Consider the following 19,593-nt stretch of genomic DNA (forward strand, 5'->3'; position numbering starts at 1 on the left):
CGGTTGGATAAGTCAATACTGTAGTCGTGAGTCTTTTATGAATGCCACCGCTTTGTAGGACACCTTTAATCAATTCAGTGCATAGGTTTGGTTCAAATCAATGTTGTCATAGAAGGCATCTATGCACCATTTCCACAGTACACAGTTACACCATACTGTTAAATTCTGATTTCCTGAAGTATACTGATACTGAACCATACTGAACACTTGTAGATTAACCAGAAAAGCCCATGTATTTCCTGCTATATCATATCAGACTTCACTTTCACTCCACTCCAGGCCCATGCCTTTCCAGTCTATTCATTACTGTAATCTAATCGGTGCTCTCAGCCCTGCAACGAGTGCAGATCAATTCAATGGCTAGTGTGAGCTTTTAGGAGAATGATCTTTCAGTTCTGGGCAAGAATCCAAATGGGCACTCAAAAATGCCCAGTGTCCATCTATGCCTCCCCCCTCCCCTCCATGTCCGTGATAACTTTCCTCATGGTTGTATAGCGTTACAGCCCTGTTTTACAGGAAGTCTGCTGCTTGGCTGAATACCAAGAATGTTTTTTTTTCTTCTTCTTTAATCTGGACACAGCTGCTTGGATCTTGCAGAGATTAGGATGACCACGTTTTAGGTTTTCGCCTTTCCGCAAACAGACGTGCCAGAGATGATGTTTATTAATATGAAAATCACAATGATCAAAAGATTTCAAGGTAAGGCTACTCTCTCCACTGCTAAATGCTAAATGATAAACAGACCCAGTAAATGCACGGTGAATACTTGTCTGAGGTAGCACAGATCAAGAGGGTGGAGCTGCAAGATAGTATCTTTTCTGCAAAGATAAGATGGTGAAAAATTTACATGTGTGAAAGAATGAGGATGTGGTTATCTACTTTAGGTGATCATCTGCTTCTGCATCCAGTGGACAAATGCATGAAAAAAAAAAAGCACTGACAAATACAGGTGCACTTTCAGTGGTAGCTGTATGTGCTTCCTCTGAGGGCTCATAGCAAGATGCCTGATAAGCACAAACACACGCAGGCACCCCTTCTTTAAAGTCAAACCACCAAAACCACCAGCTCGAGTGAAAGAGAATCGTGCCCGAGTTGCAGACCTATGCAGAGTTGACAAATGGCTACTGGGACCTTTTAGAAATACCAGTCCATGCAGTTAAAATATTAGGTAACATAATGAAAGGAGAAATAGATCGGTGTAAACCTAATACAAAAGGGCCCTCAAGCCTGGATTTCTCATTGGACGATGAGCTACTGGTGATGTGTGACTAGAAGCCACATGCAATACAATGGAATACCAAACCTGACTGTTTTAAAAGATCACTTGTCTTTGTTTAGGGACTCTTTCTTCAATTTCTTCCCCCAGGTAAGGCAAGACAAGACAACAGAATAGTAGAGACACATTGGCCACTGCTTTAGCTAAAATGTAAATTAAATTTAACACAGATTATTATTTTTTTTATTATTATTTATTTATTTATTTTTGGCATGAACAGTCGATGAACTTCAGTTAAAAAGTCTGCAGCATGCAGCTTTTCTGTAAAGAAGAATATATATATATATATAAAAAATACTCACCAGTGGCTTGTAAGCCAATAACAATGAAAAAGCGGACAAAATCTAAACTCACCGATTTAATCTCAGTTTGTTCTCCGGTGATTTTATTTAAGCAAAGATAATGTGTGTAATGTTCTCTACAGGGAAGCGAGATTAACAGATAAACGCTCTTTAATAATTACTTCAACAATAATATTTGTTGCATTCAGGCGCTGTCGGAATTATTTCTATTGAAGAGTATAATGGGAAATATTACGTGGTACTCAGGTTACATTGAATATTTGTTACGGAGATACGGACAGTATAAACAAATGATGGTCAGTCTTTAGTGCTACAGCAATGATAGTGTAAAAACTACTGTTCCTAGGTGGGGAGTGCCACAGAGGCTATATGTGGCCATAAATACAAACTCAGACCTCCCCATTAGTCAGTTAGGACTTGAGTACTTGAATAAGATCTGGGACGTCTTCATGAAATAGCAAAGAAGTACATTGTACTTATAGTCGAACGCTTGAATATTTATTGTGATTTCACGATTGTTTTGCTGTTCCTGTTTTAAATTGACAACATTTATACCTTATTAACGCTTAAATTTAACCTGAAGCACATTTTGCAACTACTGTTTTTTGTTTTATATTTTTTTTTTGTTTAGTTTTTTTTTTTTTTTTTTTTTTTTTAAATACGGAAGATACTGCTTTCAAATCGGTCAGCACAATTGATTTAGTTAAAACGTTTAACAACATATGTTTACCACTCCCAGCGGCACTCGAAGGCAGCATGTCTGGAAACAGGAAGTCTCGCAACTTTTCAGCGTAGTAGCAAACTTGTAATCACGCATGTAACGCGCATACGCGCGTCCGTTAGTTTCATGTGTGGGAGGTTGAAGGTGTTCAGACAGTGGTTAAGTTGATGCCGCCAGTGTCTTTTTGACAGAAAACAGAGGAGAAAGGAAAGCGAACATACGCGACAGGCAGACAAACTGTCTGTGAAGACAGACCAGTTAGCTGGATAGTTTCTCCGTGGCTGGCGCTGAGCCCCGTGCGAACATCAATATGTGGGAACAGGAGGAATTTGCAAAACACTGGAAGAATGAATTTCCCGACGGAGAAGTGCCTCGCATGGACTTAAACTCAATAGACGACATCGAGTCGGAGCTGGAGGCGTGCAAAGCCAACCTGAAGAGGCTCCAGAAGGCTCTCGCCGAGGAGAAATTCAAGGTGATCTACCTGCAGACCACCATGGCTCGACAGAAGAGGAGCGACGCGGAAAGGTTCGAGGGGAAAGATGAGAACTTCAACGCTGACACTTTTGGCCACCCCAGGACTGAAAATATTAGGAAACCGCTGCGACGAGACGACGAGGGCGGCGAGCGGAGGACCAAGGTGTCCGACTCTGGAGGCGTGAAGCCCCACGCGGCAGGTAACGCGGCAGGTAACACGGCGGGGCTCATGAGCTCCTTCGGCCGGGATCGGACCAGGTTCGGCGGAAAGATAGGTAAGCCCGTCCCCATCCCCGTCGTGCCGGTGAAACCCAGCTTCCAGATAGAGAACGCGGCCCCGGTGAGCCTCTGCCGAGGCAACGGCAACGAGGAGGGCAGCGACCGAGAATACGAGGATGCGGAGCTCAATGAGAATTTCGTCAGGAATAACTTGCTGGCGCCGAAGAGCGCCGGCAGGGACGGCCAGAGGACGTCCAACATCTACCGGGACAACCTGCGGCCTTTCCGCCACAGCAGGGAGTTTGACTCGGACGACGGCAGGCTGTCGCCGTCCTTCCCGCAGGTTCAGCGCAGACCCTCCCGCGGATCCGGGTGCAGCACCCCCGACAGGAGGAGCGACGGGTACCTGAGCTCCGACCACGACGACTCCTCTTCTGCAGGTGATGTCACTTAAAGATTGGCTCTAAAATGAAACACTGAGAGACAAAATACGATTACACACAATGCAGTGCATCAGTGATAGTTTAGTGTGTAAAAAAACAAACAAAAAACAAAAAAAGCTCTAGGTGACTAATACGCAGCTTGTGTCTTTTAAATGTGGCAAGATCAGGAAACTTAAATGAGGGAACTAAATCATTCCTACACATGGCGCAATGCTCCAGAGACAGATACAACTGTTTTAGATCAACCAATGAAAGCCACAAGTTGGTCTTTCTCTTATGGGATTTAATATTTCTTGAGTCTCACTTCCCCCTGACCTCTTTGAGGTCAGGACTGTGCATAAGGAGAACTAAATGATCTGAACATTGACAAATATTTCACACCTTACGTAGGAGCATTCACATCTTTCGTGCAAACGTGAAAAGTGACTAAGAATAGTACTGATGGCGTGATGGTCATTCCCCTTGTAAACCCGTGATCTCGCGTCACGCCTCGCCATTACAGTTGTGCACATTCGTTAATTGTTCTAAAAGCAGTCGACTGTATGGCATGTGTGACTTTTCCACTGTGACATTTCAACTGCTGCATGCAGTCATTTCTTTGTGTGTAGTCGTTCGGCATCACACTTGACCTTTGGGAACACGTCCCACCTGTTGCTAAGGCCCAGAAATGAAGATTCTCAATGGGCGTGACATCAGCCTTAAAGGGGCTGAAGGCTTAAAACCGGTCATTGGCCCAATGCTTTTGTTGCCATTCAACGCGCCGCACTAGTAAGATACAGGATCCTTGTCTGCTGTCTTTCTCTCCTGGTATGATGTCAGAGAGATGGTGCTTGATACAGTATCATGTGAGAGTTCAGCAGTCGGTTAAACAGGAATCAGAACGTCTCATACAGTCAAGTGAAATAAAAGCAGTGTGCAGAGTAAAAAGAAACTATTAATCTTTATTATTAAAAACACTGAAGATGAATCAAAATGTATAAAGAAATGTTACCACCCTAAAACTATAGCTGTTCGAACGTGACCTCTTTACATTTGGGGGATGATTGTTTTATGACGTGCCTTGTATCATTAACCTGATGATGAACATGGATGTGCCTGTGTACGTTTTGGATCTCAGTGCTGTAGCACAAAAATCCGGTCTTGCTACTTTGTTTTTATGAGTTTTACAAGTGCTAATTTCAAGAAGTGTGCTTAGCTGCGTCACCATAAAACCAGAAGACTGACACCATATTGTACGCTGTAGCTGCAACTGGAGCCAAAGCAGCTTGTTTGAGGCGGTGGTTAATGAAAAGGTCTACGCAGAGGCCTGGTATAAGATCTGGTACAAGAACAAAGCGGAGGAAGAAGAATAAATGCAGAGCGACTGCAATATAGGAGGCGTTGCATTGCCTCCCTAGAATAAAGGTTCTGTGAGGAGTCAGTGCTCCAAAGTTATTCTAGTAGATTCCCTTAATAGAGATATAGAGTTTTGTATAATAGGGCTGCTTTAAGCCATCCCTAACTTTTAGACAAAGCTCGGCCTGATATTGCTTACTTTAGTTTGTCTGCTAATACTAAGCAAACAGCTCTTTGACTCTAGTTTCATGTTTACCTGCTCCCTGTATGAGAGTGCTAACACTCTTCTCATGTAGCTCTCACCAAGAAACAGATTTCACACACTCTCGTACAGTATGTTGAAGATATCACACATCAAGGATGCTCACAGTGGCACGAAGGAAAGTCTCTGATTTGTAGTAGTAGCCATAGTTTGTTTTTATACAAGCTGTAGATGTATTTATTTATTTTAAACATGAAGTTTTAAAAAAATCACTGGTATTTACTTCACAGCCCCGGAGAACAGTGTCTGTTAAGTAGTAGTAGAGGCCACGCCAGGAAACAGGATTCACACCAAAGCCACTTTTGAGACTTCCTCAAAAGAGTGTGGCAATATTGGCTGAGAGTGTTGGCATACAGTGAGTCAAGAGTGAATGATAAACTTGAACGTGTTAATAGATTGAGGAAGGAGGGAAGGAGCTCTGAGTAAACGTCTTCAGTGTCACGTCCCTGTTTCCCAGTCTGCCCTGTTGTTTTTTAATATCAGAGGATTATATGCTTGGCTTAGTTTGGACTTAAGGTTCAGATGATGACCTTTAAATGATTTGTTTCGTATCGACTGTTCTGAATGTTATAAAATGGGAACTGACAAGTCTTAGAGCTTGGGTCAGATGCCTTGAAATGGAGAAGTAAATGAATGAACTACAGGCTTCTCTAAGGCAGCTTGTAAAATAGCTGAACTGTGCCCTTTGCCCCTACAGCTGGTATTACATGTCAAATACAGTAATGGATGAACCAGGAAAAACAAAGGCAAATTCCTGAGTTTTCTGATGACACACTGTCGGTTCTTCCATCGAAACTGATGCGCGGACGTATTTTCCCGTAAACCCGTAGGTCAGCGGGGGACAGCAATTAGTCTCTTAATCTGCTCCATCTTTGTTATCCAACAGGATATTGATGTTTTGCTCTGACAAGTGGGATAATCGGTGGAAAGACTTGGATTGTCGATGTAAACAATGGAGGGTGTGTGGAGCTATGGGAAGAGCAGGGGGCCTTTTGGGGGCACTCTGCCTGTTTGGCGCTGAGGTATTTCCACTGAAGTAGCAGAAGTCCGGCCGTATGGGATGTGGCCCTCGTTACTCCCACTCCCATGTGCATGCACACAAGCCCATGCCGGGGGTCTTGCTCATACCGATGCCTTTGTGTAACGTGCATGTGCTGGGAAGAGGTTGTCCATCAGGTCATGTGAGTCTGAGACCGTCACTTCTCCGTCTTTGTACGGTCCCTGATTCACCCCTGATTCACTGCACTGTTGGTATGAACCACTGTCATTTCAAGTCTGTAGCAATGAACCTTTATTTATTTATTTTTATTATTATTATTTTTTTTTTTATAACATCCAAATTCGTACGGGAGCAAGTCAGAACTCAGAAATAAAATTAGTCCACTCTACTTAAAGGATTTACATTCAGAAACACCAAAGCAGGATACGTAAGCAGCAGAGGCATCGAGGCAAGTCTGCAACAGAATGGCCACGCTGAGAGCGCCGTTTCCTCCTTCTGTTACCTATAACACATTTATAAACAGACGGTGGGTCAGAAAATAGCCAGGAGAGAAAACAAGAAGCCTGCACGGTTTTGCATTCAAACGTGTGGCTGTTTGCCGACAGAAGACGATGTGTTCAAATGTGACATTCCTGATACAGGACTTGCTATTTTAAAAAGCCTGTGGACAATGTGTTAAGATGAGCCATCAAATAATAACTAGTAACATGGATGAGAGACACTCTGTGGCTTTATGTATTGTGCATATATTTTCTGATTAAATTCTTTGGATTCAATGGCGCTTCTTGTACAGTTACATTTTTAGACAGACTTTGACAAAGATAACTGCAATTAAAGGTGATAGATCACTTTCATAATTTCAGTGAAAAACTCATGGATTATCATGATCATTCCACCCAGATCCTTAAAATTTAAGTTGGTGTCAGTGATAAGAGCCTCCTTAGAGAGTGATGGGTGCAGCCTGTCTTATTTAAACCTCACTATGTCACCTGGCTATTGAAGTTTGCGTGGACATCATGGCAAGAGCTCTCTGAGGACAACTCTGGCTAAAGAGCTGACTGTTTAGTGCAAAAAGTAGTTTCTTAAAGCCAGTTTTGTGGAGTAGCTGGGCTACTCTTGTTGCAAGAGTATCCCCGGCTACTCTTGCAACAGTGTTGGTGTGTTTGTGTATCTACAATTGTAAAGCGACTGGACTATTGAAAGGTTGTAAGGAAATTTGAAACGGGTAGTATATACTGGAAAACTCTGATAATCCTTACATCTGAAGGAATACCGCGTAAAAGAGTGGTCCTAAAACTTCGGACACAAATGGGCAATTATGTTGAATGTCTTCAGAAATCATTTTGGCTTTATTAGCTTCTGAGACCAAGGGGGGACAAAGTTATTAAACAGAACAAATGCCTGGAAAATGCCTGGAAGCCATGCAATCTTCTCTGCCCACCTTTTATTATTATTCCTTTTGGGATCTGGAACCCAAAATAAACACAAGACAATGTTTATGAGAAATTATGTTGTCACAGTAGTGCAGAATTAGGTAAGAAATATATAAAATATAAAATAAAAATATGTCTTTTATAAAATAAAAGACATATCAAATTAGAAAGAATACACAAAATATACAAGAATATAACAGCACTGTGATATTCAGTGTGGGCGTGGGCTGGGAATTAAAAAAGGGATAAAAATTGGAATATAATATAATTGCTGAGATATTAAATATGAACAGTGAGGTAGTTGCAAGATAGGAGGTGCAAAAAAGCAGATTATTGTGCAAAAAGAAGAATCTCTATAAAAAGAACAAAACAACCTCATCTCAAAGACGAGCGTCAGGTGTGAGTTATTGTTAACTCAGGCTGAGTTAAACATAGTCTTATTTGTCTGATCGCCATGGAGAGGAATTTATGTGGAACAGAATGGCTCCGATTGGTTGTAGGACTATGCAGTTGCGTACAGAGTTATTTTTTTCTGTGTATCAGTTGAAACACGCCTCATAATGAAATCCACGTGTTTTGTTACCAAACTCTTATCGCGATAAGAACTTAAACTGGTTATGCAGGTTATTATCTATGTTTTTAATGATATATTAAAAATAAACATTCTCATGTTTATCACTTTCATCAGGGACCATTTTAAGAAGAATCGAATGCTCATCCAGATATGTCAAAAAACTATCTCCATACCTTAGCATTGCATGTACAGTATACGTTTATTCATGAACAATATTAGGCCCGTTGTGTCTAATATTAACAGACAGATTGATGGTATCATTTAGATAATGATTAATTAAACATGACTGATGAGGAGTTACTGTCATAATTTTCCAGTTCATTCAAAATGAGATCATCCCTAAACTCAGTCTGTTCTCAGGAAATACTATTTAAGTTTAGGGAATCAACTCACAGGTCTCTACAACGGGGCCTCTTGGCCTCAATGAACTGCTGCTGTGGTGTAATGAATTACACTGTATCTCCAGACAGGTTCGGCATCACGTCATGCTGCTAACAGTTTCTCTTTCCGTGTGTATGTGGGTGTTGGGCCTGATATAAAGAAGAGAAAACATGGATCATTTTTAGTAAAGCTGTTCAACGTCAGGTTGACATCAAAAGTAACTGCTCAGAAAGAAAACCTGGAGTAAAAGCAGGTTTTTGTCACTCTGTTAGCGAGTGACGGCTCGTACGTGACACGCATATTTCTTTTTTTTCCTGGGTTGGCTCTGTCTTCCCTCAGAAAAGCAGGGCCTGCCCAGACCCGTCCTGAACAGCATGTGCAGCAGGGGAACTATGAGCCTGTCATATTGTTTCCATTTTAGCACTCTGTGGTGTAAATGGGAGCTCAGACATTTGCTTTCTTGGTGCCTTTCTCATAAACCCGTGAATAACAGCTTCCAGGCCTCAGTGTGTGCGCCAGGTTCTCACTTCTGGTTTGTATGAATTATTACTGGATCGTTTCACACCTTGAGTCAGTGCAGTGTCGGACTGGAAAGTGGACGTTTTAAGGCTGTGGCAGAGAGAATGCAGGCAAGAAAATCCCCACAAATCAGAGTGAATCTCTCCTCAAACTCTGGCTCATCATTTCCTTGGTAACGCCGCTGTAGAGCTCAGACAAACACCTAGCGACTGCTGGCTCCTTTGCCTTTTTACTGTAGCACAAAGAATTATCTAACAAAACACACTGTCCTTGCCTTTTTACATAGGTGTGTCTGCTGGAGCTATCTTCTGCTATTACCAGACTAACTGAGACCAGTTATCTGCATTAAATATCGACTAATTTGTGGTTGTCTAGAAGCCAGACAAACTTGTCTGGTCACAATTGTTTTGTGGTGGAAAGTTGGTCTGGAACGTCTCTGAATAGCCCCAGACTGTTGGTCAGAAAATAAGCTAGCTGAAGCCATCACCCGGCCTTGGACATTTTTTTTCTTTTCCTCACCTACATTTTGTAATTATCCTAATTAGCATTACTTCCCGTGGCCTTTCTAAAGGCAACTCTGGTGGTGTTGTTTCTTTCATTTTAAGATTTATTTTTGGCCTTTTTAGTCTTTATTTTAAATTCACAACAGATACATAAAGGAATCTGGGCAATTGTTTAAGGGAATAATATGCAGCATATGGTCCAGCTGATACTGAGGACCCACTGCTCAGGCCTTATGCTAATATTTTTCTTGTAGCCTAGACAAGTACAATTTTTACTTTAGCTTATGCATCCATGATATCATACTGATGAGATCCACCTGAATAGGAAGTTGAGTACAGTAATTCTATACACTGTATGTTCATGTAATCCAGTTTTTGCATTATACCCCCTATGTCCTAATGTGGGGTGATGTGTGATTCAAACTCGTGAAATCTGAACCATCCGAGGTGCTTAAACTCACCGCCGCTTTAAAACATCAAAACTAAAGAGTGTTTATGATCGGACTTGCCACTGCGTTACTTCGCTACTGAAAGTGTCGTCGTGGTTGCACAGGGAAGCACAGGCAGGATGCGTTGGAGGAGGAGATGAGGCTTCTGCACCATCAGCCTTTGTGTCTGACATCAATGCAGGTCTAAATACTGTGTGCATACCCAGGCCTTAACCTTGGTTCTAGTTCAGAGGTGTGAAATGCAAGGCCAGTTCTTGCAGTGCATGTACAAGAGGTATGCATCTAGCACAGTATGCACACAAACACAGTAACAATTATCTTCAGCGGGAATAATTCAAACCACAAGATGACACTGCTCTTTGGTGTCACCCCCTGTTGCCTGCAGATGTATTTCATGGTATTTGGCAATTATGTTGTCAAGCACCTTGTAGAACTTGTTACAGATCTTTCTGTGGATTTATCGAGTCCCTTGTCTCCTTCTGCAGGTCTCTTTGTTGAGATTGAAGGGATGGATATCCCTGTGGGTGTAATACCATTCGTCACTCCGTTTTCTGTAAATCACACGAGACTCCTCCATTTGTCGCAGCAGTCTTGTCATTGCAGGATTTCCCTCGTTACAGGTTGCAGTCCCAGGTGCCAGTGACACACAGTGTGACTGCTGTTACTTCACAGAAAGTCCTGTGACGCAGCCTGCTCACGTCAGCAGCCACAACCATTAGCAGATAAAACTACGACGAGCATTGACAGTGGGCGAGGTGCCATGTGAGGCACGAACGAGGTTTTGTTATTACGGGGATTCAGCAGAGAATGTGAAGACTGTGTCTGACACTAGTCATTATAATAGTTAGTGGCTTCAGTGAAGCGTGACTTCATTACAGACAGACGTTAGGGACGTAAAAGCAGAATGTACTTGAGTTCCCATAGCTTATTGTTTAAGAGACATTGTACTTTTGCAAGTGTGCGTGTGTACGTGTCCAATCTTAGAATCAACAAAGGTGTGAATATGTCAGAGGTTCGTCATAGGGTCATGGCTGTGCTAGAAAGGTCTTCACATTCAGAGAAACAGGAAGAGGCTGAAGGCTATTGGTTTTGACGGTCATCTAGATACAGCTGTGTTTGCCATTCACTAATAATTATAAAAAATAAGTTCCGACGACTGATTTCGTCCGCGTTTCCCTCGGGACAGGGCCGAGCTGCACTGACCCTCATTCTCACCCTGCCTTTCCCTGCGTCAACTTCCATCTTATAAACAAAGGCAGAGACAAACAAAGCGGCCACTGTATCTCGCTCCTTGAGTTTCCTTCAGGTTATGGCTCGCATCTAGGATTCTTACACAGGGGAAGGCCATGGACAGGAAGTGTAGACTCATTCTCGATGTGAAGTTCTTTCAGCCGAAATCAAGATGAGAAGAGCAGCTGCAAGGCTGGGGAGTCGTGGTTTTCCTGTCAGTTAACTGATTGATGTAGCTCTGCTAAACGTGCAAACCTAGATGGTTGTAGGAGTGCACTTAATAATTGTTCATTATTAATTAATGTGCCACCGACGTCACTAGTTACGGTTGGACTCACTTCGTTTGGACTCTCCCGCTCATGATTGTGATGGACAGACAGACAGACGGATAGATAGACAGGCAGTCAGGTAGACAGGCAGACAGGTAGGCAGGCTGACAGACAGATGGATAGATAGTACTTATATCTGATTTGTAGACATTTCTGGGAGGAAATCTAAGCTACACGTTTATGATGAAAAGGTTGCTTCACTGATGCTAGCTGTCATCTGACCTAATATGTGCATTTACGACCGTATACAGAGCTGAAAACTGAAAACATTTCCTTTGAAGTGAGGGGACACGTGATTGTGTGACTTCCATGGCTGCCATTGTGTGGCATGTGTGTGGTGAGAAACTGGGGTGTAGGTGTGATTTACAAAAAGTGGCACGTTATGGGCCCTGTACTCCTCTCTGGCGCGCTGTCGGTGAGCGTTGATCGCCTCCTACATCAGTTAACTGCTCCATAATGGTTTTAAACATTAACGGGCAGTTAAATCAGACATCACCCCACCCAAAAACTGTCATGTACACTTGGTTTCAGATCTCACATTACCTGTGTATGAAACTCCAGTTGAAATCTACTTTATGCTGTGAATGGAGATAATTTTACGAGTCATCCAAACTTTTGTAAAATGACTAATTGAACCAGATCACTCCACGTGTGAGGACAGAAGTTCTAACTCTTACAGAGCACCTTGTGGCAGCATTTTGGATTTAAAATGTATGACAACGGAGAGAATACCTCTAACCTCTGAAACCAGCCACAGTAGTTGAGTAGTGAAAATCTTTTTACTACTAAGGAAAGCGGCTTTGAAATATGAGAAATGTCTCTAAATGAATCAACATTGAGTTGATTAAAATACGTTTGCAGCTGTGCGAATCAGAATAGAAACAACACAGGAAATCCGCCGTGAGCCCTAATATTAATAAGGGCTCCAACAAACAATCATTTTTTCAACTGGTTAAGGCATAAATTATTTTCTCAATTAATGTATCAACTATTTTCTGAGTAGTTGTTACCAACTGAAACATGACAGAATAACAGAAAGTTTTTCAAACATAATCGTGGCATATTTGAAAATTATATCTATGAATAAAAAAAACATTTAAAATTCAAATAATGTTCAGATATATTGAATGCAGTCAAGATGTTTAACTATATTCTGTCAACACATAGTGTTGAGTATAACTTAACTTCAGTGACTTGTGCTGATTGTAATTGGAAAGGCAGCTGTAGATATTCACTACTCATACTCATATTGAGCTGACATGCAGGACCATGTGAGTGGAGTGACGACAGACACGGGGAGAAGGTGGAAACTCTGCGTAGAAAGACCCAACCCATCCAGCAGGTTGCTATGAAGCAACACTAAAGAATGCGTTCAGCCACTTACAGCGTATCAGTGACTGAAGGTTACCTTGTTTCGTTTTATAGGTCTGTATGAGCGGGAACAATCTGTTTACAACCTGTCAGTGCACCGGGAAGCAGTGCTGCCGTGCTATCCATTAGCATCAGACTTCATCTGCTCGAGTTCTCTTCTTCTCTCAAAAACAACTTATAAGGAGACAAAAATGTTTTTGTTTAGTAGGTGCGCAACCAGATTGTCTTCTTCTGTGGGGTTTCTGGCAGATGTGTGTCAAGCATCTGGATCTTTGTCCAATAAATTTCCTTACTTCTGACAGATGCATATATGGAGCTGCCATGTTGTGCTGACCTGTTTCTACATCAGCCCAGAACAGACGAACAAACGCTGGCTCTAGAGAGGACCTTTCATTTCATTACTTTTGCTGAAGTGTCTGCCACTTTTGGATCTCTTTGGTCTCCTACACAAACGTACGACTCCATGCCACTAAATCCTACACCTCCTCCCGGTCCTTTCATTTACATCGGTCAGACATAACATTATGGCCACCTTCCTAATATTGTGTTAGTCTCCCTTGTCCCTCCACAACAGTTGTGACTCATCAGAGAATGGACTGAGGGTGGACTTTGGGTCCTATGGGTTTAGGAGATGGGCCTCTCCCACAGATACTTGATCAGTTTGGTATCCAGTGAATTTGGAGGTCAGGTCAACACCTTGTGCAGTTTTTCATGTATTTTGAGTTGTTCCTAAACCGTTTTTGTGTGTGTGCCTTTGTGTGTGGCTGCACTCTGCCGGGGATGGCTGCTGCAAACCGTCCTGGGGTGTGGTGATGGTCAAGGTCTGATGAAGCCAGTGTAAACATATCATCTTTCTGCATAATAACCATTTGCAGCTCGCTATCAGGTCTGGGATCCAGTGACATAAACAGTCTTGTAATAATGTATCTGATGTAACTGACCATGTAGCAACGATGCTAAAAGTAGGAGCATAAAACCTAGTTTCCCTTATTATCAAAGCACGATAGCAGTGTCACGAAGAGGCAATGACTGCAATCCCGGACTGTAGCCTGTTCATTTTAGGCTTTACAACATTTTTGGCTATTTTTCTGCATATTTCTAACTTATATACGCTGTTGATCATGTGTGGGTGTGAAGCAGTTTCTGATGGTCACATGTTGCAGAAGGAAGTTGCATGCAAACAACATCTGCTGACACAGGCTGTTTGGGAAGGAGAACATACCCTTAATAAACAATGTTTTAGATGCACGTTCAAGACAGTAGAAAGCTCAGCGAAACAGAATATAAATATGGGCAATTCACATCATAGTCCAAGCCTTGTGAAGGACTGTGAAGCTGTGAAGGACCACAGTAAGAAAGTTATGAACTTGCATTCTCCCTGCTGGAGTGTGAAATCCTTTTGATAACTGTGTCAGATGTCAGTCATGTTGCAATCTGAGAAAAAAAAAAGAAACAAAAAAAGCAGTCACGAACTGGACTGTCCTGGATCAACTTCTCGATAAAGTTTAAGCTTTGGGGGAGCTCCTACAGCTCACCAGGTTGGTGCATACCTCACTGAGGAGGTGCAGGTTTGCTGCATGTGGTCTTCTCCTTTTTCCTCATCACTTCCTGTCTCTCTTCACATATGACTATTTCATAAAGGCACAAATAGGCCAAAAGAATAAAAAAAGGAAGTTTGGTTCATGTTCTTTGTTTTCATACCTGTCACAGCAGGAGGTGTTCTCGTGACCTGACTTTCTATTACCCTTGAACACAGTGGTAGTAGCTCTCAGCACTGTAAAACAGAATGATTTCCCAGGCTTTGGCGCCGCTTCTTCGCCCGTGACCTTCTCAGGAAAGCGTTATTTTGCTGTTGGCTACCCACCAGGGAATTGCAGACACTCTGGCAGTCACTCAAGAGTGAAGTGCTAAGACACCTGTACAGAGAGCACAAAGATATCCACAGTCTCTCTGGTTGTTGTTCTGCTTTGGTTTTGTCTTGAGATCATCCTTTGCTATACTCATCACTTTCACTTCCTCTTATCGGTGGAAATAGAAAAAAGCTGGGCAAATAAACACATTTGGAGGTTTGACCCTCAGCATGTTCTAGATAAAAGATAAAGATGCTAAAATTGGAATTGGCTCACAGATGGAACATTGCACTAGTGTCTACTTCACAAACACGATTAATCAAAGAAGACTTTTGCCACAGATGGTCATAAGTGGCCAAAACCAAAGAAATGCAAGGCAGCTTGAGAGTGCAGAAAAATTCAGACACGGTGGATAAACATATATTTCCTCACAGAAAACAAGGAAAAGTGTGTTTGATTGATATGCAGTGAGACTGTTGCTGTGATGAACGTGTATAATGTACCATGACACTATGAAACCAAACGTCGGGCCAACACTGGAGCCAAACAAGAACAGAAAGTTAAGAAAATGGCAGCTTGTCTGCAAGCTCTACAGCAGTTTTTAATCCATGCTAACAAAGCACAGGAATATGTCACAACAGCCATTACAGAGGTATTCAAGTCATTGCCCAACATGGGAAAGCTTTGTCACCATCTGACAAAGCTTTGTCAGATGGTGACTTCATAAAAGAGGGCTTCAATAAAGTCACAGGATTTGTGCGCCTGGAAAAAAAAGGCAGGCGTTCAACAACGTTTGCATGCAAATTGAAGACTTGTCGTCTGCATAGGATGAGAGCAATATTAAAGCAGCAGTGAATAGATTTAGAACTAGAATGACAAACAGCTCTTTGATTTCCTTCACATCTCAGTCACCAAACTTACTCCTGCCCTGCCCACCATCCTTAAAGAGGACATGAAACAAATGGAACAGATGCCAACATAGTATATGTGTACATATTTTAAACATATCGCCAAAATAAAACATTGTAAAAATCACCTGTTTTAAAGAAAATCTGCTTCCAAAATGCATTTACTTTTGGCATATGCTCTCTGCCATATTTGTTTTTGCACTCCCTCTGTCGTCCATCAGGACTCAAGGGAGGAGGGCCACGTTTGTCCCCACAGCAGTCCAACTCCTGAACTCTGACCCCTCCTTGTGTCAACATCAAATGTGAACACTACTCATGGTCATTTTGCACTTAAATCTTGTTTTTTTTTTTGTTTGTTTGTTTTTTTCCCATCTGTCGTGTGTTTTGTTGCTCTCTGTGCCTTTTTTTAAATTACCCCTTGGAGATAAATGAAGAGCTTGAATTGAGTTGAAACATAACTTTGTACATAGTGGAAGAAAGTAGAAAGAGAGTAGAAAGTTCCTTTTGTTGACTCGTGCTCTTTTCCCAGTGTTGGAGACTCCCTGTAGAACAAGTCACCTTTTTTTAAGTGTTTAGTATCATAATTACATTCTAGCCCAGGGGCCTTGGCATCCGAACTGAGAACTGTGCAACGTTGTGGTGTTTTCTCTCAGGATTTTATAAGATGCCACAATAGTTGTGTAACATTCACTGCCTACATTTTTATTGGGCTGATTGCAAAAAACAGACACTATTACAATGATTTATCTATATTGTAGAGATTGTCATATGGATCATTGCTGGTTTTCACCTCTTTTGTGTTTGTTGCATCTTTTTGTTTTTGTCGCAGCTATTTGTAGCCATCACCTGTTTGTTCTGACTCTGTCTCTCAGTTGTGGTTAGGAGGCAGGGACCACTAGAGGACCATGACACGCTGAGGTCTTAATGCTCTAAACCACAATGTCAGCGCGTATATGCCAAGCACAAACATCAGCTGTTTTTATCTTTAAGCCCAGCTCTAAAGGTTGGTCAACTGGGTGCCGACAGGCTGTGACACAGAGGTGTTTTGCTTTTCACGGTCAGCCCATTTACTTTTCGGCAGAATGAAAGCAAACTGACCTGGATCGATGAAACTGAAGGCTGGACTGCAGGAGGTGGCCACAGCACCCTCTTGAGGACATGTTATGAAAACAGTTTGGTCGTTGTGTGTCCTCTTCATCCTGTAGTGATATAGTATTTTTGCTATGGGTTTCAGTTATGTTTACAACCTGTGTGTTAGCAGAATGAATGAATGATGAATGAATAATGAATGTAAGCAGCAAAAAGCTCACACAAATGTGCCAAAACTAAAATAATAATATTAATGTAGTGTGAACCTAAGAGTTTTACCATTTGAACTTATTATTATGCATAAGATATTATTACAAGATATGTAAGTTCAAATTATAATAAAAAATAAATACAGGTATCCATGAATACGTATAGATATTTAAATTTGTATTAAGCAAATATGATGCACAGAGTTTACCCAATGATGGACTTGAATGCCCCTCTAATTTTCATTTTAAGGAGGAAATGCATGGAGGGGAAATTCAAATGCAACATAATAGAGAAATATTACATTCCTAAATAGATTTTATTTTAATCTCAATTCAATTATCAAAGGGATGTAAATAAACACTGGAATGAATACAAAGTAAAATAAATTCTGAATCAAATATATATGTATATGATGGTATACTGAATCATCACACAAGTAGGATCTTTGTAACACGTGTGTATCTGTTTCATTTTGGAAGTTTTTCCATAACAGCACATTACGGTGGGAGCTCTACTGATATGGACTAAATGTCAAGATATTTCAGCCTCTGTTAATCTGACTGAACATGTTGCTGTCAATCTGTCTCCTGTGAGTCCCCCTCTTTAGGGAAGTGCAACTATAAATAGGTGGAGTGCCACCTTGAGATGATGTTAGCAGTTCATAGTGCAGCGACTAGTCTTTCCTTTCCTCACCTCGTCTATCAATGCTGTTCAGATACTGAATTCTCTGTCTGGCACAGGTTGTAATAATAAGCTGTTGAACCTCACATCCTGACTTAAAATCATCAGTTTCTTCTGTCTTCACACACTAAAGATTTTTGCTTGGTCCCTTGGCTGTGTGTTGACAGAAGCTAAACACTAGAGTGCAGTAGTTCTTTATTTAGACAGCGATACAATATCTCTTCTTTGAAGCTACCTTGTATAACCCCATTGTGTGTGTTTGTATGCATTCGTGTATTTTTGCCTCTGAAACCCCTAAACAAATGGCAGCTTTGCAGTTCATATGTATAATCCAGTATGCATGGAGTTGTCTTATCTTCTCTCTGGGATAGTTTCACGCTGATGGATAAACTGTCTGTGCAAATGTGTATCTGTGGAACGGTGGAATACGAAGAACGTCTGCAAGACACAAACACAAATGATGAGCAAGCGGCATAAAGAACGCAAAATATGTTACAGTGCGTGCACATCTGAGTGCGTGCTCGTGTGTGTGTGACGCAGCAGAGCTCCGTATCTGGTGTCTGTCCAATCACAGCATGATTCAGATGATTTCCACATTGACCTCAATAGATCAAAGTGAATTCAGCTGGCACAGGATGAATACTCTGTCTCTCTATAGCGCTCCCTACGTCTACACACACACACACACACACACACATCAATCTCTTTGTCCCTTCCTCTGTCTTTCTCCTTGACACAAACAGGCTGAGGATTGTGTTTAAGGAAGCTCTGGATGATGATCTTTTTATTTGGAAAGGACATTTTTCATCACATACATTAATTGCAGCCTTAGTCATTCCAGAACATAAAAAGGATGGATGCATAAAGTTTAAGTGATTATGTCCATACTTCCCATCCAGGCATTTCTTTTATGGATCAGTGATTATTCCAGTAAAAACAATAACAAAACTGAATGGGACAGGGGAGCGCACCACCTCATACAGTTGAAATATCACATCACACACAGCACAAGACGACTTTTAAAGATATCTTCTCAATCACATAAATCCCAGAGTCAATTTCAACCCATTCATCAATAGTGGGTGGGTCTATTTTTAGACATTTCCTTGTGGTGGATTTCTTACTCTCTGCCAGTTGAATAACCAGCAGATTTTTAGTCTTTGTTGTTCCATGTTTCATGCAATAGATTGCCCATATACACAGTTTCATAATTAAACGAAATGTTTATGTTAAATATATATTTTTAAATGTCTGTGGATCTTTTTCCAGTAGGTAGAAAGCTCTAACTTATCATAAATCAGAAGCCGCTTTCATATAGGAACAACACACACACACACACACACACACACACGGCGATGTCACAGTCGTCTGCTAGACATAGTCGTTCCACATAATTGGATGGTGAAGGAGTTAGGGGGGAGATCCAGGGCAAATGAGGTGAGAGGGAATCTCGCCTGCCAGAGCACATGCTGTGATGCGCACTCACGCACACACATACAGACACACACACTCTCACGAAAGGCAGTGGTTTTGTGAATTTGACAGAAACACTGGTGAGAGTGTTATCATAATAACACGCATTCACAACTTAGAGTGGGAGGAGGAGGAGTAGGGGAATCAAGGTAGTAGCTGCAGGATGGATGACCCTCTTTGTGTATTTGACACTGTTAAAAATGATGAACTGACGGAGGAAGCTTACGGTGATTCTAACTTACATGTTTGTGCAGTTGATATAAAAGGAAAACGCCCCCGGGGGCTCATCGCTCCAAAGCTCCAAACTATCAGACAGTAACAACAATAAAACAACGCCCCAGATGATTTCAGGCTTTCCCATTTAACAAGCAGACGTTCCTTACTGGTGCACTCTGAGCTTTTTAATAATGTATAGTCATTGCCCGTCCCAGCCGCCATCTCCCACAACCCCCAAAACAAAGGGATGTGTGGGAAAAACATACAGCTAGAGAATGTTGTCATCAGTCTCCAAGACTTCTGACAACACTTTCTTCCAGAGCTACCTCAGTCAAGATGTGT

At 41.7% G+C, this 19,593-nt stretch overlaps 1 protein-coding gene across 1 annotated transcript in view; it reads left to right on the forward strand.

The window, feature by feature from the left end:
- Window positions 1-2,332: 2,332 nt before the first annotated feature.
- The window catches only part of abr (ABR activator of RhoGEF and GTPase), a 119,088-nt gene continuing 101,827 nt past the window's right edge, over window positions 2,333-19,593 (forward strand). Inside the window, exon 1 of the mRNA XM_047606197.1 lies at window positions 2,333-3,435. Within this exon, the coding sequence (XP_047462153.1) occupies window positions 2,610-3,435 (826 nt within the window). The 5' untranslated portion in view covers window positions 2,333-2,609. The remainder of the gene's footprint in view (window positions 3,436-19,593) is intronic.

The sequence above is a fragment of the Mugil cephalus genome, chromosome 15, assembly GCF_022458985.1.
Source record: "Mugil cephalus isolate CIBA_MC_2020 chromosome 15, CIBA_Mcephalus_1.1, whole genome shotgun sequence".
Taxonomy (NCBI): Eukaryota; Metazoa; Chordata; class Actinopteri; order Mugiliformes; family Mugilidae; genus Mugil; species Mugil cephalus.